This window comes from Anabrus simplex, chromosome 1 (assembly GCF_040414725.1).
Source record: "Anabrus simplex isolate iqAnaSimp1 chromosome 1, ASM4041472v1, whole genome shotgun sequence".
Lineage (NCBI taxonomy): Eukaryota > Metazoa > Arthropoda > Insecta > Orthoptera > Tettigoniidae > Anabrus > Anabrus simplex.
In genome coordinates, this window is record NC_090265.1 from 1243426292 (window position 1) to 1243450538 (window position 24247).

General features: G+C 39.6%; 1 protein-coding gene across 1 annotated transcript in view; it reads right to left on the bottom strand.

Moving 5' to 3' along the window:
• Su(z)12 (Polycomb protein Su(z)12) overlaps window positions 1-24247 on the bottom strand; it is a 399441-nt gene that overhangs the window by 125561 nt on the left and 249633 nt on the right. Inside the window, exon 3 of the mRNA XM_067137639.2 lies at window positions 18292-18475. Coding sequence (XP_066993740.2) covers window positions 18292-18475 — 184 coding nt within the window. The remainder of the gene's footprint in view (window positions 1-18291; window positions 18476-24247) is intronic.

Sequence of the window (24247 nt, forward strand, 5' to 3'; positions counted from 1 at the left end):
CAAGTGTGGTACTAAGCAGACTAACGAGCATCTTCTACTGTGTCCATCTTCTTCAGCCACTTGTACCATTAAAGATCTAATGAGGGCAACTCCAAATGCGCTTGTCGTGGCCAATTTTTGGTCAACCAATGTTTAAAATTTCCTTTTTTAATTTTTGTCTCTCTTACTTTGTACTTCTGACACGATAAATAAATAAATAATTACTGCAATGGCGTCTTGCCACTTCACTCAGTATGAGTTAAATAGTACCATGTGTGTACGAGAGGTGCCGGACATCTCGGTGTTGGTTGTTGTTAATTTTGGAGAGAAAAGAAAAATGGCTTCCCTGCACATTGGAGCAGCATTTCTGATTTATCAGAATGTCTTTAAATGCTTTAAGTATATCTGCAACAACCTTACATTTTTCTGTTTGAGTCTTTGATAGCTCCAGGTATTTGTTGACTCCTTGAAAGCTCCTGTGTTAGTACGTTATCTTATATTTAAATTTGGGTTTTCCTTATTTTCGATATGCAATGTTTACTCCGTTGTATGAATGGACTGTGTGCATGTGAGATTGGTACTTGATATACTATTTGGTTACGAGAGGGTTCAGCATATACAGTATTTTTGTGTCTACTTTGTCGCTTGCCATGAACCATCAGATTGTGATTGCCTTTCGTGTCATCGCGAGAACACTCTTGCCTTGTACGAATCACGGTCGTGACGGGAATACGTTGGTGCGTTGGATTACTCGGTCTTACTCCTGTATTCAAATCAAATCAAATCAAATCAAATCAAATCAAATCAAATCAAATCAAATCAAAATCTCTTTATTTGCAAATGAGGTGTCTACCTCGGTGGCAAATGGTACACTAAAATACATTATTGTCAAGCACTAAATATTAAATTAACAAGAGAAGAAAATTTTCCTATAATATACAGTATTTTTGTGTCTGCTTTGTCGCTTGCCATGAACCATCAGATTGTGATATTATACAATATTATACAATTTACGCTAACAATTTTTTTCTATTAAACACACAGCTCATCCTTAATAAATTTATATTGTTTACAAAATTCTACTTATAATATCTCCTGTACTACTTACAAATATAGCCAACTGATATGCAGTATGTGGAATTACTTCAAATGATACTATACAACTGGTATAAGATTAAACTTTACATTGCATTTATTTACTTATTTATTATTCTTATTTTGTTTACCCATTCTGGAACCTAAGTAGCATAACGACCTGCTGCGTCTTAACCAGAGCCCCTTTTCCACATTTCAGAGTTACTGAAGGGCTTTCACAGCTACCATAGCGGTCCCACGGCCCTCGAAGTCTCCACTGTACTTACCCCTACAGGCAGTCCCCTACTTTGGCTGTCCAAACTCCTTAGACCAGGGGATGGAATTAATTTATTCACACACATTTCTTTATTTACAATAACCTGCACTGGTCGAATGCCCTCTAACACTTCATTTCTTTTTTTTTTGTTTTTTTTGTTTATTCTTTTCTTGAATATCTGTACAGATTTTCCTTGCGCACGTTCCTGTGCCCGTCCGAGTGACCCTTGGATGACCTTGGGGTCGCAATATTTGTGGATCTGTGTGCCTTGTCTTATTTTTGCATATCAGTGCCGAAATGTACGGCGGTGTGGCTGAGTGAATGGGTGTGTTAGAGTACGTGTCATATCGATAACCTGTTTCGACTATTCATTTCCATTTTATCTTTTTATGCCGATTCTAGGCTAGTAGTTTTGTACCCGTGTTGGCTTCTCACTATATTATTTCATTTTATTGCCAACACGTTTAATTTAATTGGTCCCATCTTTTTTGCACTGTTTTGAGTTCAGTCATTTGTTTTGTTTTGTCATTGATGAGCGAGCTCATTTACCCTTCTTGTAACTACCTGGAGCTCTCGGAACATATATTACCTTTGCCTATTCCTTGATGCTGGGGAGCGGATAACGAAGGTGATGGATTGTTGAAAAAAGATAAGAGGTATGCGGGTGGATGGAATTACATGTTTTCGAGGAATAGCATATCCCCAGGAAAGTGTGACCTTCGTGGCTCTGTTTTATAACTGCTAGAAATTGTCTTTGAACATCAAAAAAAAAAAGTTTTACCCCTCAATGGAATTGCGTCAAATAATTTAAAATCACAATGTAGATACAAGTGTGAATATTTGTTTGCGAATGGCCAGGATACTATTCAAACGCTGGTGATTGTAATACGTATGTATTTGATTCAATCACTATGTTTATCTTAATTTAATTCACCTTCTTTTAATATGTTTCTCCTGAATTGAATAAACATTGTTGTTCTCTAATTCTCATTTCATTCTAGTAGCATTTGGACTCTTAATTGCAGTAAGATAAGAGCCGGATTTCCAGCTCAGGGCCTTTGTTTGTTGGCCTTTCCCAGTCACAATCCATGGGTTTGTATCCGTATATTATATTTTGCCGATATTATTGCTTTATTGTTTATCGAGGAGTTTCTTGCGGGCGGGGTCCGGTTCAGCACAGACAACTTTTCCTTTTCGCTTGCTTCTTTCACTTTCTCCTTCAGTGTCAGTAACGTATATTTCTTAGCCATCGTACTGACAAAACTGACACAAATTTACTGACGGGACCCAAAGAAAGGGAAATGTTTACCTTAGAATTGGGCTCAAGTTGTACATCAAGATAAAGATCTCTACAACTATAGCAAGAGTCAGGCAATCAGGGAGATTTAAATCCCACTCTACCAGGAATTTGGGAAACCTGGATCTCATTAGAGCAGCGTGTTACGGTCGGTAATCACCGACTCTTCTCCTGGCGAAATATTTATGTACCTGCAGTACCGGGTATGCCTAAATGTAAATTTCACAGCTAAAGCATAATTTCCGCATTATACAGTAAAGATATTCATAATTTCTTTCCGTTTCCACGTTGAACAGATTCCGCTTTATACAAAATAAATAACCTGCAAAGTCATATCCAGTGCGCCGGGACCATAACTTTCATACACATTGGACAAGTTTCCGCTTTATAGAATTTCCGCTTTGAGCAAGTTTTACTGTATATAAAGTAAGAGTTTTGTCTGTACATTGCTCAGAAATTTAAAATAATGGTATTTCTGTATCGGTCATATCCACAGCAACAAGGAAATGCACTTTTTAGTGAGCAATGTACAGACAAAACTCTTATTTTATATATATATATATATATATATATATATATATTATGACCTTTCAATGACCTGTAGCAATATGTCGGCCGGTCATTGAAAGTCATAAGTGAAATGAAATGTGTATCAATGACTTGGAAGAAGGTGTAACGTGTCAATGTGCGGCTTACGCGCATATTTATAAAAGAACCGATACAACTCGTAAGTGTAGAATAGACATAATGGATGAGAGCCGGTGGATCGAACTCAAGACCCCGTGGTATATGTCGAATTACGTCAAGATCAGCTTTATCTACAAGCAAGAGCTCAGTACAATGTCAGCATCAGCTGAGAAGAATGTGGCTAGACATGATATCTAGTTTGAAGTTGTAAAGGGGGCCATGGATTAGCATGAAACTTCATATGGCAAATCATCTAATGGGCCCGTGCTGACGTGTTTCATAGTAAGAAGAAGAACAATAGTGTGTGTTTTCCTTTAGCAACTTCTATGATGAAGGTTAGAGTTATTATTCAGTTCCTCAAATGTCAAAAACACATGTATAGCTAGCATAGGATTTCTCTGCTTATGGAAGGCAACTTATTATTATTGTAAATAATAATGGAAGGAGTTCGTGTTTTACTTACTGATTACTGTATGAAGGAAGATAATTGAAGCAAGCTTAAAGATCTGGTTCTGTAATTGATAAACATAAAGAATAAGCCCAGATATAAGTTATATAATAGCCAAAATCATTTGCAAACCTCGAATTATATGTTTCCTCAGGCCAGTATCAAACTGGAATAGTGAAGATACAATTAGTGTGAAATTGTATTCCTAATTATATTGTACAAGTTTCAGGTGGCGGCCGGAGATGTTAAATCACTATCTGACCAGGGAATGTAAATGAACAACATGAAGTGCTAAACCAATATAGTGCCCTGGCGGACTCAGGCCTCTGCCGGAATGGACGGAATTACAAAAATGATGATTAAACCGCTGCGGAATTACCATGAAGAAGCCAGATAAGTTATTGTACTTGTCTATCTTTTGCTTTCCTAGAATGCTTTAGTAGCGTTAGTCCTTTTGTCAATGTCACGTAGGTGACAAGGGGGTGTTAACTTGAACGATCTAACAGATTTTCGGTTGTATTTGTCGGGTTGCGATTGATCATACGTGGGTAAATATTGTATGCCGTCAATTACCGTGGATGAGACGTTTTACTGCGTTGTGTCCGTATTATTTATCGCTGTGAAACAAAAATAATATCATTTACTACAGGTAAGTTGCAGTGTGACAGTGTGTGTGAAATATTGGTGCGTGATCTTGGTATAATTCCATGATGTGATATGGATGTTCATTAAGGTGTATTAGGTAATGTTCATGTATAATGTTAATAAGACTCTTCCTTAATATTGCTTGTGCAGTTAGGATGTGATGATTTTGTGCGGTATACAATGAGATGACGAGCGTAGGGTCGTCATAAAGCGTGGCGGACACGAGATAATTTAGGTTGATTTTTATGGTTTGCGTGTCGAATTATATTGAGTTTCGAGACGTGTTAAGTTGTTAATGGTGTTGTTAATAGAATTTCCGCCGCATATTTTGTGAGATGATTGACAAGCTAGTCCAGCGTTAGGCATTGGTATTGAAGAGAGTCATCAAGTACATGAATTAATAAATTAAGATTCGTAGTTGCAAGTAATGAAATGTTGGAATATGCGCACGATTAGGGTCTTAAAATGCAATTCAGTGATAGTTATGTTTAAGATCAGAGTCACCTATTGCGATCGATGTACATGTAGTAGATGCTTATAGTAGATTCATGCTGTAGTAGCATTTCAGCTGATGGTGAAGGCAGACCTCGACGCAGTCCAGACGGCACCAACTTATATTTTCATGCCAGTAGATAAAGATTCATTTCAGGTGCAGCCCAGCGGCTCGATGGGTGGAAACGACGTGCATTTTACTCATTTATGTGTATTGTGTTGCCATGTGTGATCATTTATAAATGCTGAAATCTGTTGGGGGGGGGTTCAAGTTAACCGATATTTAGTTAGTCAGATAGGAACAATGATAACTATGAAAGGCAAGGCGGAGTAGACAGGTACAATTAACATTTGCGACGACGAGTGAATGACATAATATGACCCGATAGACTCTGGTATATCCATAAGATTCTACATTTCTGTGAATTTGTGTTAAATAATTATTTCCGGTTTATGATGGACAATGCAAGATGGACTCGGTCCTTATTTAATGTTAATGAATGCATATGATTTATTTTACGTTGTTCATTTCAGTTGTTCATATTCAATCAATTGATTTTTTTTTTTTTATTAAAATGTGATCCTTCCAATTTCTGTTGCGATTTATTTGAAAACTTTGCCTTAGTGTAGAATTTACATTTTATGATTGGCAGTATCTATAGCTCAGTCGTCGTTATCTGAATGTGACCGAATACTCTTCGAAGGGCCATGCCCTGAGTGGAGTATCATGCGAACCTTCTGAATACTAGTCGGCAAATAATTTGATAGTTCATGGTTATCTACAAAACACGGCGTCCACGAACGGTCACAATATATATATAGTGGAACCTCGGATTGCGAGTAACTTGGTCTACGAGTGTTTTGCAAGACGAGCAAATACTTTAAATAAATTGTAACTTGATAAGTGAGTGAAGTTTCGCAAAACGAGTGTCACGTGTACGTACGTTTCCACCTCCCCTGTGCCTTTGTTTTCCCCTCCCCTTGCCACTCTCTTTCCTGGGAAAGTGTGTGTAATCATTTCCAGCGCTGGACATCAGTTGGAGTGCCTCGCTCGCATAGTCAACAGCGTACAAGTGTACATGTTTTGTTTCTGTCATTAGTGATATAACTGTTCCACAACGATGGGCCCTGTGAACGAAAAGGAGGCTAAAAAGGAATTCGATCGGATGAAGGAGATGATTACAATGGAATTTAAGAAGGAAATGATCGATAAACACAAACGAGGTATGCGAGTGGCTGATATCACGAGATTTTATAACAAGTCTACGTCTACAACAGGAGGAGGTTATGGAGATCTCGTCCGAGGATGAGGAGGAGGAAAAGTCAATGGAATCTCTCACTTCAACTGAGATTCCCTCACACCAACAATGATTCTGTTGTAAGGTAAAGCGCAGTTTAATTGTTTTACGTTGCATTTTGTTTTAGATGTTATGTGAATAAATGTTTTTGTGGGCTTCTGTTGTGGACGGATCACCCGAGTTTCAATAGTTTATGGGAAAATTTGCTTTGATATACGAGCGATTTTGATTACGAGCATGCTGCCGGAACGAATTATGCTCGCAATCCAAGGTTCCACTGTAGATGTATGTATGTATGTATGTATGTATGTATGTATGTATGTATGCATGTATGTATGCATGCATGCGCATCACGAGTAAACGGCTGAAGAGAATTTAATGAAAATCTGTATGTAAAGCCGAGAAACGACCCACTGCAATCTAGGCTATAAATAATTTTATTTACGCTGAGTGAAATGGTAGTTTAGGGGAAGGCCTAAAATGTAATTCTCAAATATTTATGTTTTTAGCGGTCCTATCAACAAATACTACATAACTGAAGTTATATAGAGTTAAATTTCCGACCATTTATGTCTTATACATTTTTACCGTACCGGCTATCAGAGATATTCATGTATGTGTTGCCAAGTCCATATCAACGCCGAGCCACGAGAAAATGGGTGAAAAGTATTTAACGAAAATCGGTACATAGAGTCGAGGAATAAGAAACTACACTCAAAGTTATAAAGAATTTTATTCACCCCGGATATGGTAGTTTAAGGGAAAGTGCCTAATTTTTTTAAATACCCATGTTATTGGTCCTATCAAAAAGTACTACGTAGCAAAAGTTATGGGGAAAACAAGTTCTGATCATTTATGTTTTATTCAGTTTTACCATACCGACTATGGTAAGAGTGGTATTTCAGAGTCGGAAGAAAACTAAATGTGAAGGCCTACAGTAACGAAGCTCATAAAATTGATCAACAATAACATTACATTGACCATTGTTTGTTGTGATATTCTTTGTCTCTTATGCTGCCTCTCATCTCCGAAAGATGGGATTACTGCTGCGTACCTAGTATAACAGCCTGCCTGAATTTTGGCGGGGAATAGCTCGGGAGTTAGATAACCTTCTCCTTTAGCGTGCCATATATTTCCTGATATCGCTGGTACGTAACACACTGGTTCACATTGCATTCCAGATATTCGATCCCTACTCTGACATGCTCATTGGAATGATCAGCGCACACTTAATGGAATAATGGCAGAGGCTCACTTATGCCATGGTATAGAATTTCAATTTCGGCCTATTCCAAATTTTAGCACTGCAATTCATTAAATAACTCAAAATTCTTCCCTGAGAAGATCCGTTTCTTATGAAAAGCTTCTTCCTCTTCACTTTTATTACATTCTACATTCATTTCATTCCAAAAAAAAATTGCTTCCAAGTCATATAGTTCCCCCCCCCCCTGCTAGTGTAGTGAATTGAGATTTTCCGACTCATCGGGTACTCCTAGTAATCAGATGAGTAAAACAGCATAGATTTTGCCCTGGTACTGTACACTATTCGCCCCAATCCCCCCCCCCCCCGAAGTTAAAGAGTGTTCACGGCTCATGACTGTCTGTGGCATGGTCATTCTAGCTCTGGAACATTGGACTGTTAGATCGTCAGAGTAGTACTGTTCGTTGAAAGTGAGAAAATGTGTAGTTTTTCATTTGATGGAGTATTTCATATGACAGCTTTGCTTTTAATCGTGACATTCCTACTGGTGACATTGTAATGCCCTATGTTGATTTCCGTTGGGACAAACCATTAAAATAGTCTTTCCAAGGATGTGAAAAGACAGGTGAAGAGTGAGTGTCCACCATTACAATGAAAACTCCCCTAACTGATTGTGACTGATGGTAGGCAAGAGAGCCTACCATTACAGTGAAAATTCCCTAACCCAGTCTTCACATAAGTAAAGACGTTTGGCGACTTCCCTCGTCGCATTTCTAGGGTAACGTTAAGAGCTATGCAATTTAATACAATCTTACTCACAACGTGTACACTACCTAATCTAGAATTCTGTATAAAATGTAGAATTCCGTGGCGAAGTAAGGGTACATCAGCTAGTAAGGAATAAAATTATGAACAGACCTAAAACAACTCTACTTAAAGATCAGAAAAAAAGGAGAAATTTTGCAGTGCTCACTTATAAAAATAAACACTAATATGAATTATCTAAGATTTTAAAAATAAATGAAATAGCTTATAGAACTAACAATAATTAATAACAAATTCTTATCTAATTCACACAAAGTTAATAGAGTCAGTCAATATCACAGGCCAGGTGTTTATATCTTCACCTGTCGAGTGACAAAAACAGTACATCAGACAATCAGAAAAAACATATGAATGCAGTGAAACACAAAAGATATTCGGCTATGTGTCAACATATGCATATTAACAACCATAGTTTTGCGGATGTAGAAAAGGACATGAAATTACTGTACACAGTTCAGAAAGGGAATTACTTCAATATCTTGGAAAAACTGTTGCAAAACGTGTTGCAAAAAAATAATACAGTAGAGTCTCGTTAATCCGAACTAATTGGGACCGGAGTCTGTTCGGATTACGAAAGTTTTGGATTAACCGGAAAATATTTTCCAATAATAATGTTATTGTATTTACGTCCCACTAACTACTTTTACGGTTTCCGGAGATGCCTAGTGCCGGGATTTTCTCCCGCAGGAGTTCTTTTTACGTGCCAGTAAATCTACTTACACGACACTGACGTATTTGAGCACCTTCAAATACCACCGAACTGAGCCAGGATCGAACCTGCCAAGTTGGGGTCAGAAGGCCAGCGCTTCACCCGTGTGAGGAAAATAGTTTCTAAAATACAGTACATACTATAATTGGAAATGTCCATTCTTTAGCAGTTACATTAATAAAATACTGTATAAAATTACAGTAGAGTAGTTAAGAACCGTAGAGAAGAAAACGACAATGAAAATGGCATTAGCGAGTGGATGGAAGCTGACTGTCATCAATTACAAACAGACCAAGAAATTGTAACTATGGTGGAGAAAAAATCTGGAGTTGATGAGGAACAGAGTGAAACGAAGAAGACCAAAGAACAACTAGCGTCACATTCAGATGCTGCGGTGTGTTCGTTGCTTTGCCTCGCGAAGTCGATACCATGTTGCCTTGCGCGGCAAGACGAACACTGCCGCGCTCGAACCAAATCGGAGCGGTCTCTTGTCCCGCGGCAAAGGGATGTCAGTGCGCTGCGTTCGTTCAGTTGAGACGGGTGTTGGCAAAAGGGTCTCTTCCCGCATCGCGCTCACTTGTTTCTCTCCCTGTCCGCCTTCTGCGTGACGTCATATGACATGAGACAGCGCTCTCCCGTCCTGCTGACACGTATTACCACTACAGTCTAAAATGGTCATAACTTCTGAACCATTCATGCAAATAATGTCCTAACAAGGTTATTGTAATCCTTATAAAATACTGGAGGATGTCAAACAATTTATTTTGATGAGGAACTCGAGGATAATATCGAAATATTTTAATTTTAAGGAGTTATATTTTTTACCGCGGACTGTAGCATAAAATCGCTTCTAGAGGGCAGCCGGTTGGAAATAGGTATGTGCCATCGCGGACTTTTTTGTAGAGGATTCTATGCTCTACATTTCGAACGCTTACACTTGGGGTCTATCGTTGATGGTTCACGCAGCGTAATCCAAGAAAGCAAGTGACCGACCGACCGACCGACATTTTTGTCTCTTTCTACGTATATACTGTATATCGGATCACGGATACATAATAATTTTATAGTGGTTCAGTACGTGAACAGTGTTCGTGTTGTCAGTATATGAAGTACAACCACTGTACTGATTAAAATGCTGTTAACATATTATGGAAACGTGTGAGGAAAAGAAACTGCCAGTTCAAGAGTTAAAGAAGAAAATTTCAACTTTATTGGCGTCATACAGAAAAGTCTCGGATTAAGAAGTCTCTCATTATTTACAGATGCAGTTACTGTTTACGTATCCAAGTGGTTTGCTTTCAAGGAATTCTACTTCATTGCCGACAAAAATACAACAACGATACTGTGGATACTTCGTGTGATGGACGTATCTGTTTCATTACAATACGTCTCTACGTGCAGTACTCATAGTGTTCGCGTGCGAACTGAGGAACCAGTGTCGATCACCTGCCGCGTGAGGCTGCCGCGCTCGACTCTGGCATCACAAACATGGTGTTACACGTAACACAAACGAAAGAGTTTGCCGCGCTCGAACAGATACGCGCGGCAGCCGCGCGCAGTCGATACTCGGCTTTAGAACTTGCCGTACGCTTCGTCGAGCAACACTCCACTGCTACGCCCACTGATGTGATGTTTAGAGACACTGGTTTAACACTGCATCTTCGAGTAGGTTCCAATCATTACGGCAAAAGAAACTAACAGACTTTGTAAAGATAAACTGATTGATGGTTTGTGATGTGTAATTATGTGTACATTAAGTTATTGTAGCAAAATATGACTAACAAAATGCAAGTAAACCCTCATTCTATAATGTGTTCTTTCGTTTCAATAAGGATATTTTTTTAAAAAATGAATATTTCAGTGTACTGACTTAAATTTGAATGAAATTTTGGCAGAAGAAAACTCATTGTTTAAATTGGCATACAAATGTGTTAAAAGAAAAAACATAATAATAATAATAATAATAATAATAATAATAATAATAATAATAATAATAATAAATTTACGACCTTTCTCCCCTTCAAGTTTCCAAACTCGTCCTATAAGAGCTCAGAAGTCCCAACCCTACTACTTTCTCATTACCTGCAATGCACTGTTAGCCACAGCTGATCTACATTCACAGTCCTAGAAGAACACTGGGTCAACAACAGGTATTATTTTAATTCGCAATAACAGCATATTGAAAAACAAGTGTTGAGTAGAACCTTTTATTAGCCTAAGATCTTTGAAGATGCAATAGCTGTATTTCAATTGTTTGTTTCAGATAATAGTTGAACATCTAATTAAATTGTCATTGAAATCAAGTCATTGGATATTGGTAAATATTTTTTCGCTGAAGAAGAGAATGATGTTTACTCGAATCATGTACAATTATATATTATGTATTAAACAGTTTTTTATAGCATTTACAAGACAGATTACATTATTTCATGTATTTCAGTGTAGCAAGATTGTCATTGGCTACTGTCTGTCGGACTGTATGTGTTGCTAAACTGTTAAGAGTATAGCCTGGTTTTAAAGCGTAGACGAGTCTTGTGAAACAGACGTGTGCTTTTGAAAATTGAACGGTATGTTTATACCAGTGTTAAAATTAGTGAGAGTGGCTAAAAATAGGTACGTTTAACAAAGATGATCTGAATCAGGATACCATGTGTCAGAGAAACAACCTGCTGAAAATTATGTATATTGCTAAAACAAAATCACGCCCACGACGTGGAAAGAGCGTCTTTCAAAGCTGACCAATGAAAACCATTGTTCGTCCATTTCTAGAATCGTAGTATGTTAGTGCAAATGGTTTATAGAGGACCCGCTGCAATCGCTGTTGACGATTAAGATGCCAGATACCATACCACCTGGACTACATTTACGAAATAGAAAACATACACCTCAACCCAGGATCGACCCCTCGACCTCCTGCATGCTAACCCAAAACTCTATCCACTGCACCAACTGTACAGCACGACTAATATGTGCTGACAGAGGTAGTTACCCTACATGTGGTTACAGTGTTGCCAGATTGCCACTCTTAAGGTCGATTCACACATCTCCGGGACGTGACGGCGCTCTCCGTGTCCGTATCCGTCCTTTCTGACATGAATATTTCACGTCTGTTCTCACACTTAAGTTCTATGCAGTTCCGCGCAGTTATAAGTCGGCAATCAAGTGTTAGATGATGAGTTTTTTTAGTGGTGATTAACTGTTAATGATAGCTATAATTTTGGATGAAGAGGAGAAAAAGAGGAAGAAACAGTGGGTTCATCCTGTATGGAAACGCAGGGGTTAGGAAGGAGAGTTTTCTGCTCTATATAAGTGCTTGAAAAATTAAATAAATGAAATTGTTGATTAATTTTAATACCCCTGACTTTGTAGGTTGGGGGCAGAAAGTGCCTTGCCGCGCCAAAGTCGGTGCCTATGTACAGACAGACTGCTTTCCTTAATCTTAAAAGCAAAAAAATGTTAGTTAACTACCTTCAGCTTCCATTTTCTCGCCAATTTCGTCCCATTCACACTTCTTCAAACCACTATCCATATATTTCGAATCCGCTAAGTTATATAGAAAAGTGTGCCTTCACTAATACAATCAGCAGTTCGTCCTTCATTTTGGGAGGTAAAGAACAGTTCAAACGTACATAGATAACCTCAGTATTCGAAGAAAGCAAATAGACCACATCACAATCAGTACCAGGAACAGGAAATATATCACGAAAATGAGAGTTCGTAAAGGATGGAAGGCGGGAAGAGAGAAATCACGTCCGTGAAAACAAGAAAATATCGTCGGCCAGCGAATACGTTTTGCCGGCACGGATCACGGAGAAGCACTCAAGGTCACGGCGAATGACGTCAACGGAAGTGTAGGAACTCATCCCTTCGTTTACATGGCGACGATATTTTATTTTCACGGAAGATGCCGTCACGTCATGGAAAGCGCCGTCACGTCCCGGAGATGTGTGAATAGACCTTAAAACGTCCTTTTTCTGCCGGATATACTTGCAGGACGAACTTTTGTGAGAGACATTTTTTATTGCTGACATCTGAGGAGTCACGCTGCGACGCCCGAGTGCGCAAATTTCGGTTCATCCTGATTAGGCGGACCCTTTTCTACCCTTTGATAGTGATCAATTGTCAATATGGATCATGATGAAATTCTAACTTATGACAGCTTTCTTAGTAAGACGAGATTTAGTGGACTCAATCACAGATTTTACTTCAACTAGCGAACGTCTCTCCATTCTGTCCTTCAGGTGTGGAATCAAAGGATATTCCCTCATCAATGCACATGCTCCTACTATTGAGGATAACAAGAACCACCCTCAGAATACCCAAATCTTCTGGCAGATGCTAGAAAACGAAATCGGCAAGATCCCTGGTCAGCACGCAAGCTCCTGGTAGGCGACTTCAATGCCCAACTGGGGAAAGAACAAAGGTTCTGAGACATAGTGGAACCTTATACAGCTCATAGACGCACAAACACCTACGGCAAGTGCTTAACAGAACTGTGTAAGTTGTATCAGGAGAGGATCGAGTCCACAGTTATTCCTAGAAATCTAAGTACTAGACCACCTGGCAGTCACCAAATCCTATTATTGGTTCATTTCAAATAGACCACATCACAATCAGTACAAGGAACAGGAAAGATATCACGAAAATGAGAGTTCGTAAAGGATGGAACGTCGACTCCGACCATTTCTTCACCCAAATAAAGACCCGATTACTCCGTAAGCGACAAGTCCACTCTTAAGGCGCGTCCAGACTTGCAACAGAACATCGTAACGCAACTGCGTCGCGCTTCTGTCTGGACGGTACTGCGTAACTTCGTCGCGCAACCTTAGCCCGCAACATGAACGATACGGAACGAGGTTCGCTGCGTTCCACTGCTTGTCGGTTTTCCCGCGTCACATCAAAGAGCTGCGCGCGCCTAAGTTACGGCAAGCTTGGACGTATGCAGGACCTCGGCGCGTAACACGCATTCGCCTCTGTCTGCTTGATCAGTAAACATGGAGTGGACCGAGCAAAACACATTGCATTTTATTGAAATGTACAGAGCTAAGGAAATGTTGTGGCTAGACTAACCATCCCAGGCATTTCAACAAAATTTTAAGGAATGATGCATGGGAGGAGCTGGCGACGGAACTGAACACAAATGCCGAGGAATGCCGGAAGAAAATTACGTCCTTGCTTTCTTCATTCGGAAGGGAGAAAGGTAAAATAAAGAAGAGCATGGGAACAGGGTCAGGTGTGTATAAATAAAACTATGTAATATTACTTATAAAATACGGCATCAGACTTTAAATACGACGACGAATTCTTAAGCTATCCGCTTTAAACAGTGTGTACGGTACTATATTACGATGTTTGAATATATGCCGTGTTTCATTTTCAGCAACTGACTAGGTGTATAAGAGCACATGTTTTGCTTTTAAGAGTCTGCAGTTCCTATGGGACAAAGACAAGCCGGGAGATGGTTTAAGCACTTTAAGTATATTTTTACTGCAAAGTAAACACATAATAAATGAAGAGTTAAATTTTTGAAGTGAAACTAATAATACATTTATTTTCCTGTTTATGATTCTTCAACACACTTAAAAACAATTTTTCAAAAAAGTTTTTTTATAAAAAACTTTCTAATTACGTAATATTCTTGATAACACTATGTAAATTCATAATTGATTGCACCTGTGTTCATTTTTTTGGGTCGGTAGTTATCAGTGATCAAGAATGGTAGAGGCTAATATGGATCGCCGTGCATATTTACTGGTTGTTTCTTCACTGCACACTTGAACACGTAAATCTACGTTTTTGTGGCTAGGTCCACTATATGTTTCAACTATTCAACAGGTTGTATAGTAACAGCAAACTCATCATATCCTATAGCATGTAAATTTCACGAAAATATTCACGCGTATTATCTCGCCATGGAATCTGTCCCTCATGTTGGAAAAATTGTGCTAACTCGTCTCTTATCTCTTTCGCCTATGGGCTTGATCTACGTGGCACATTTCTAATAGAAAGTAATGACATCATGTTATCATTGTCGGCTCTCCAGTTTCCCTCCTTTAATTATCTGTCTGTTTCATGATCTAATGTCCCAGGTGGATTGTCAAGATTGAGTCAGGGCTTCGTCTTAAGAAATTGTGTAGATGAGTCACTGCCCTCACAATCAATTCAGCCCTGTCAGGCTGTAGCAGCATTGGCTTTCGAAGTACTCGAAAGACAGCCGACACAATACCGAACACATTTTCCACCACTCTACGTGCTCGGCACAGTTGTAAATTGAAACGCCGTTCTAATTAACACTTTGGATGAATTCCTGGATGCGGTTTCATTAAGTTCTCACTAAGAGCAAACCATCGTCCCCGATGAAAAAGTATGGAACTGGAATTTGTCTTCCTTTTCAGGTCTTCGCTTTTCGTAAACATAAGCTGTTCTGTTGTGGTTTATTGTTCAACTGACAATGCTTGAAAACACCACCGTCCGAAATTCTGCCTTGGCAACCAACATTCACAAATAGAAAGTTGTAATGGGCGCCTACCAGTGCGAAAAGAACAATGCTGAACGTAGCCTAGATTTATTTAAAGAACTCGCTATCACTCTTAATAGGTGCTTGTAGGGCTAAATGTTTGCCGTCCTGGGCTCCTAAACAATGAGGCAAGTTCCACATGCGTTTATAGTTTTGTGCCACAGCCTGCCATCCTTGTTCTGTTGTAGGGATGTGTAAATAATAATAATAATAATAATAATAATAATAATAATAATAATAATAATAATAATAATAATAATAATAATAATAATAATAGACGTAGTAATGTATATATTAAATATGTATGTGTAGCCTATACGCGATATTTCTTTATATAGATGCCGGCACCAGACAACGAACAAGAATAAGAAGATACACAACATGCGGAAGGCACCACAGGAACTATATCGTCTCCCCAGCAGCATTGTTTCCCATAAACGTAAAAGACGAGTTGAGGACGAGAGACTAGAGAAGGCATTTGAAATACTGGCGGCATCTGCAAGCAAACGTCAAGAAGAGGACGAATGCCAGTTCTTAGGGAGCTTAGTTGCTAAAAGAATGCAGAAATATTCACCAATAACTCGAGTCGAAGTTGAACATGCTGTGATGGATATTTTACTTCGTGCAGACCGGGGACAGTATGACCACTTTCCCCATCCACTCCGTTCTCCGGTTCACTCTACATATTCCCAATATCCCCATCATGCTGCACAGCATAATGTTCATCAGCTGCCGAATCAGTCACATTTTCAAGGTTACACTGTTTCAACACCCACACCTTCAGCTTCCCTATCCTCACCGAATACTACTACTACTACACCCAATTCTCCTCACTCCAACTCCAATCTGTCCACTGAGTCAAATACAATAAGCAATGCCCACGAAGTGGATATGGATTTTCAGGACTTGATCAGACTTACAAAGTAGTGTTTCTGTGTTGAATAAGCAACTAAAATAGATAATGTTTGATGTATGTAACACAGAATATCCCAGCAATAAATTCATTACTTACGTTCATATTTTCTCTTGTAACCTAGTTAAATACCACTATTCAAACAATAATTCTCAAACAAAACATTTGAAGATCAGCTCTTCAACGGTCTCATTTAAACGGTCTTGTCGAGATTTCCTCTTAAATACGTGACCAACTTGTATGAATGTTAGTGTGTATGAGTGCAATTATGATTTAGAACTATTGTTAGGTGATGTAGTTGTAGATAGGCTAGATAATATTAATCATTAAAAATAACAATTATAATCTGTTATAATATTACTCCATAAATTTAAGTAGCTCCTAGGGTCTGCTAATGTTATTTTACTAAAGTATGTGATTATGTACTGTACGTAGTGGTTAAGTGTAAGAGAGGGCCGTGAGCCCTAACTTCGCCACATACAAAGGCATAAATAAATAAATAAATAAATATTGAACACATGGGTGATGGACTCCGATAATTCTCAGTTTCTCAGCTGACAATAGGTAATGGACTACAAGAATTCTCGTTTTTATGCACCTCATATTTTCTTTCTATTGCTGTTACAGTCTGGTGGAAAGATTTAAGTCACAGAATATAGCTATCATTCTTTCTTTAATCCTTCATGTAGTTAACAAAATAATATTGGAAATGCAGAGCTTTAGTGCAGCTGTCAATATGGTGCATTGCATGTAGTTGCTGTTACCGATATTTGTGACGAATTGTGCACAGACCGGTTATCAGATTTACCAAGTCACAGTAAATTGGATATTTCTAGTTATGCAAGTGATTCGGAAAGTGATCTTGGTCATTCTACATCAAATCATAGGCAACAATCTTGTGTGTTGGAATACAGCAGTGACTCGGATAGAGCTGATGAAGACGTAAACCTCGGTTATTTAGTAGATAATGTGAGCCAAAGGGTACTGCTTTGAAAGATAACATACCATACAGAAATAATAAGCAACCTTACGAGTACATGTTCCCAGTCTGAGGTCGATATCTTAAATACTTTGAGTTAAGAGTAGTCGTGAGTGCATGAGCAAAATTTTGTTCTTGCAGGCTTGAGCTACCAGGTCAACAGCGGGTAGCAACTTCCGTTCGGAGCCCATCACCAATGTGTTAAGGCAACTGTAATAATAATCATATGGCCTCAGCTACCATGTGCAAACATTTTAATCTGATGCCATCTGGCTGTCTGTTTGTCAATTTCGATGTTTTGTTTTACTCTAGGCCTGCTAGATGGCAGACAGAGTAAACCGAAACTCTCTTGGGCGTACGTGGCTGAGATTTAATTTTGTCGGGTAAATACCAAATGTGTCACCAGACATCTTTTACATGCCGGCATTGTATGACATGAAGTGTCGAATGGACTTACATCCACACTTCAAAAATCCGACTACCTCTGCCGGATTTGAACCCACTATCTTGGTATCCAGAGGCCGACACTCTACCACTGATCCACAGAAGCAGCTACTATTAACTAGTATTACAAATTATATATTTCTGAAACCTTCACTTCAAGTAATTGTTGATGCTTGACAGTTCCATACTTGTTTTTGTTAGCCTTAGATAGTAAGATTTGGATACACGTCCAACTGTAAGTAAAGAAAAGCAAAATAACGCACACAGGACAGATAATGACCATACTAGAATTCAAACCGCAAATATCTGCACTCTCTGATGAATGATTTAGCAAAAACAACAACAAAGATAAGCTGGAATTTGAAACACTGCACCACAGAAACATTCACCAGGAGATATTATACGCATGGCGGGGGGAATTGAGAGTGCAGTTCTTGCTCAAAATTCTTGAAAGGAAATTTATCCTCCAATCTCTCTTAAACATATGCAGAACTACCAGTACTCACATCTTTTGTCATAAAATCCTAGAAATGTAAGAGTCATGTAGCCACCGAGTGCCTCAGGCTGCATCTCCCTGTTCTTCTTAACCATGCGATCCATTAGACAGTCCACTCGAAAACCTTTCCGATGCTTGTGAGAGCGTGACATGCGCTGACGCATGTACGATAAAGTACGGTTAAGGAACACAGGCTGTGAACAGAAATAAATGTAATACATCAGAAGGAAGTAATCAAAAATGTCAAAGATTTAATATATTGCATGTCACACAGCAAGAAACAAATAAATGCAATTTGATACATACTCCTACCCTATCAAGGGATTATTAATGTTATGGAGATACCGTGGTGGACAGACGTGAAAGAAGGTGCGGGCATTAATGGGTGGATAGAGAAAAGATCAAATAGCAATTTAAAACTTTAAAAATTTTGAATATATTTCTTTCCTAGTTTTTCCCCCTTTCTTTTAAAACTTTACAATTTGCTAAGCAAATAACCAATAATCAGGTATAAGGTCGAGCTCATGAGCTCAAGAAACACGATAAGAAAAGTCTAGAACATGATTTAACAACCTAAGCTTGAAGCTCCTCAGTTACAATTTCAACAAGAGCACCACTGCTCTCTTCCATAAATACTCAATGAGACTGAGCTCCAAAATTTACAACAGCAGAAGGAGTGACTTGCTCCACACAATCACTCGCTAGGGGACTATTCTCTAAAATTTACAAGTTCAGGCCTCTAAAGGCACAATCTACATTTCACCAAAACTAAAAAGTATTCATTGTCTTATCTGCTCAACAGTCTGATTTACTTTGAAAGAAAATAAGGGAAGTTGACTTTAACAGGGGTAACAAGTACCCATTCTACGTGGCCTTATTTAAAAGGTTGAAGTTACTGGCCGAAAATCAAAATGTTAGGAAGCGAACTCAGGCATTCCATGAAATTCAAATGAAAATACTTAAAACCCTATGTGGACTTATGGCCCGACATTACAGAGGCTAAGCCTATAAATACGGAGGTGACTAGATGAAAGGAATTTTTTTCAAGTTACGAGATAGATTTTAAACGTTATAAAATCATAGTCGCCTCAATGCCCAGTTGAAGGGGAATACAAGAGGGTTCCCACCTTCATTCCCTAAGTTACCTTAAGCTCTCTAGACTTGTTTACATGAGAAATAGAAGTTGCATTACTAAAGAAATTTGAAACCTTCCCCTCGAACTATCTTCCAGAGACTATTACATGATTACACAGAGTTTGCTATTACCTTGAACTGGTGGGCCTACCAAAGATGGATGAGGCAGCCCTTCCCCTGCCTCCACTACGAACACACACTAAACCTCTCGAATGGAGCGATTGAAAGACAAATGGCCCGAACGGCACAGCTTTTATAGCGGAGAGGAAGGTTCCAGATTTCTATGGGCGAAGCCCTGAAACATCCCCAACTTCCATTGGACAATCAAATAAATATCAAAATTTTCACATTGGTGAATTAAATAAATGTACAAAATTCCCTATTGGCTACGTTGGCGGGAAGAGATAGAACTGCTGATAACTTTAGAAAACCAAAATCAATTTACAAACAATTCAGTTTTACCAACTAATGACTGCAAATTTTATCTTGAAATTTAACTGTTCATCCTCTCATCAGAGGAAGCACCGAGATTGACATTAGAGACCTCTGTCAAAAAAACAGTCAAACTACACAGTTTAAAGTATAAGTTGCAGATGGCCTTCTAAAAGACGCTTAATTTAAATGCACGGGGTGGGTGTACCTCCAGCACAGACCTCCACCCACAAAAGTCCTTCAACGGTTGACACAGTTTTGAAGTTTTACATTTTAGAACATTTTGAACTGGAGGATTGGAATCAGAAGATCTTGTGATGGAGAGTTCATTTATAAGTTATTTTGCAGAACTTAAGTCTTAGAAGTGCTTATAATCTTGTAGAAGTCTGGTAAGTACTGTCCAAGTTTGACGGCAAGAGCGGCCACCACTGCCGATGCCAGGGTGGGGTCCTTCGGACACATTTCTCCCGCTACCTTGAGAGGGGTAACCAAGGTGATGGTCGCCACGGACCAACTATTGAAGATCTGCCCAAATGATGAAGTGGGCGATTGTAAAACGGTACCTCAGCCCTTGTCATTAACGATGGCACTCAGGTTTGCTATCGTGAAGGAGACTGGATCAGAATGGGGTGGGCCCTTACCCCGCGCCAGCATCACTCGCCAGTTTTTGTGACATGGCCTCGGATGACAATTAGGGCAATGAAACAATAATTCTCTGGGCGACAGCGACTGTTTTTATGGAGAGAGTTTGTTTTATATTTGTGCTGGTGGTGCAAATAAGGCGGACGGCATCGAGGATGAGTGTGTAGAATGCAGGCTCGGTTTTGGAGACAGGGGCAAGGTAATGGCAGGTGGTTTGTACAACAGAATACCTTAGATATATTTTGATCAGGGCAGAATGCCTTACTTTCAACTTACATACTAAAATTTAAGATTTTAAGTAGTTATGGAGAGTACATTCTCAATGGCATGACTTGGTGGCCTACACAGAAAAACAAGTATTTCATATGGGTTTGACTTAAAGACAAATGAACCGAAAGGGTGACCAGCATTAAGACAAGCAGATTACAGCGATGTACTATGCAGCAGTTACGTAGAAATGAAAAGATTAGCACAGGATAGGCTTGAATGGAGTGCTGCATCAAACCAGTCTATGGCCTGATGGCTCAAACAACAACACACCAAACTAGTTGTAACACACGAACAGCTGACCCAACCTCGTAGTGCAAGGAACAATATTGTGTAGGCATGTGGTGTACCGTGAAGTACCACCTGGCAAGACGTGAGTACTGTGAACGGCAGAATGTGCAATTAAGGGAAGGAAACGACCGTGGAGGAAAGAAACACTGTGGGCCGATTGCAGAAACGATGACTAGTTTTAAGCCTTAGACAACGTCTACTTAAACAATGTCTAAATTGACCACGATCCTCCATTGTATAAACAATTTTCAGTCGGTGTTTAACTAGACATCGTTTAAAGTTTCAATATTGGTTTGAAAATGTAGAAGCATTTTTCATGCAACTCTTTGCTTGTCACAACCAATGAAATTCGTCGGTGCGCGCGCCGAACGCCAGTCAGCTGTTTGTCTTCCTACACATTACTGAAATATGGCTAAGCATGAGCATGAGTTGCCCACAGATAACAATATCGCTTTCGGTGGAAATTAAATCTCATAATATTATTCTACATTAAAGCAACACGCCACCGTACGGGGAAGTGTAGCTTTGATTATAGCGTTGTTACGGTAAGTGTAATCTACTCGTAAATTTCGACGAAGGGAAGATGAAACAATAGTTACGTGTAACCGAATGTGTTGCACGCACCATATAGATGTAGCTTGCATTCTGGAGATCATAGGTTCGAAACGCATCATCGGCAGCCCAGAAGATTGTTTTCCGTACTTTTCCTACTTTCCACCAGGCAAATCAACGGCCGTAGCCGTGTTGAAACACCGGATCCCGTGAGATCTCCGAAGTTAAGCAACATTGGGCGTGGTCAGGAGTTGGATGGATTGCCACGCGCTGTGGGTGGGGGGTAAGGGAATGGAGGAGCGGAAAGGAACTGGACACCCTACCGCACGTAAACTCCGGCTCAGGAACACCTCTGCGGAGGTTCGGACCTGCCTTCGGGCAGAATAACCCTTACTTTACCTTACCTCACCAGGCAAATACTAGGACTGTTATTATGGCCACGGCTCTTCTTTCCCAGTCCTCCTAATAATAATCACTACCATCACCACCACTTGCCTTTTCCTATCTCATAATTGCCGAAAACTTATTATGTATATATATAAACCACATAAACCTACGTTTTAGTTTTCACTATTATGTGTGCTTAATTGGCAGTAAATATAAGTGAATCCCTCCCAGTTGAAGTATGCGAGTCTTCGGACGATTGGGACAAGTAATTTTGACATGTATGTAGTCGAAGTGACCTATAATTCCATGGAAGTTACCCCATGTTGTATATAGGTTGCCAAGAATTGTATTCAAGTTGACAGTTACCAGACTGTCCCTTTGTCAGCGAAAAGCAAAATCTTATTTTAAGCTCTACCTCCCCGTACATTTCAAATGCATTGTGCGATTTCGCAGCGGGCGACCCACAGAGAGGCCGTCGGACTAAACTTTTTTTTTTCAATGCTATTTGTTCGGGGCGTCGATCTAGAAAGATCTTTTGCCTCTAGTTGCACCATATGTTATGAACCTGCGTGTATTTTGGATATTGTTAAATGTGAGGAAAGGAACGTTGAAGACGACACAAACACCCAGACCCCAGGCCAGGGATATTAATCATTTTAAATCAAAAACCCCTGACCCGGCCGGGAATCGAACCCGGGGCCGCCGGGTGACAGGCGGACGCATTGCCCCCTACACCGCAGGGCCGGACTAACCTTTCTTCCCGGAATCCTCCCAACATGATAATACAAATTATCGGTGCATGTTTCATGGTACATAACCTCTGATTGTGATTCACTCATCGCATTTGAGGTTAAACAGCGTTCTCGGCAGTGTTTAAACATGGCCAGTTAAACGGCGGTTTTAGACAATGTCTAAGTGATTAACGTCTCTGCAATGCGGCAACCATACTTAGGCATCGTAACACCGTTTCCACATCGGACCCCCAGTGTCTGAAGCATCTGCACATGTGCGTGACCAGTTCGGAAAGGATATCACACCAGGGTCAATCCGTACCATTCTCAACCTTCGGGCTACAGAGCCAGAATACCTAGACGATAAATCCTAGATTAGTACAGAGAACAAGAAATGGAGATTGGAATTCGCACAACACACTGGACTGATTGCAGAAATGGTGTTCAGGCAATGTCTACGGTTAAACAATGCCTTATAGCTGCCGCATTGCAGAGACGTTATTTATCATTTTGACGCTGTCTAAAACCGATGATCAACCGGCCATGTTTAAATGCTGAGACCACTGTTTAACCTCAGATGAGAGGAGGGAATCACAATCAGAGGTTATGTACCATGAAACATGTAATTTGTATTATCATGTTGAGACGATTCCGGGAAGACAGGTTAGTCCGACTGCCTCTCTGTGAGTCGCCCGCTGCTAAATCGCAGCAATTCATTAGACATGTACGGGGAGATAGATCTTAAAATAAGGTTTCGCTTTTCGAGAGACTTGTTTCTTCAGACTGACAAAAAGACAGTCAGGTAACTGTCAACTTGAATACAATTCTTGGCAACCGGTATATTTTATTATTATACATGGGGTAATTTCTATGGAATTATAGGTCACTTCGACTACATACATATCAGAATTACGTGTCCCGATCGTCAGAGGGCTGTCACATATATCAACCGGGAGGGATTCACTTATATTTACTACCAAGTAAACATACATAATAGTGAAAACTTAAAAGTAGGTTGTATGTGGTTTATATATATATATATAATCGTACACGTTTTCGGCAACTATCAGATAGGAAAAGGCAAGTGGTGGTGATGGTGGTGATTATTTTTAAAGAGGAGGACTGGAGAAGAACAGTCGTGGCCATCATAACAGCCCTAGTATTTGCCTGGTATAAAAATAGGGAAACTATGGAAAACAATCTTCAGGGCTGCCGTTGATGCGTTTCGAACCTACGATCTCCAAAATGCAAGCTACATCTATATGGCCCGTACAACACACTCGGTTACACATTACTATTGCTTCATCTTTCCTTCGTCGAAGCTACCGTTGACTAGATTACACTCACTGTAACAACGCTATAATCAAAGCTACACTTCCCCGTACGGTGGCGTGTCGCTTTAGTGTAGACTAGTTGCTGTACCCGTGCTTCGCTACGGGATTCTCAGGAAGACTGTCTATGTGGTTTTCCTAACTGCAGTGAACTTAGGCCATTACAAAAACGTCAGTAGGAATGTAGGGATTATAGCAA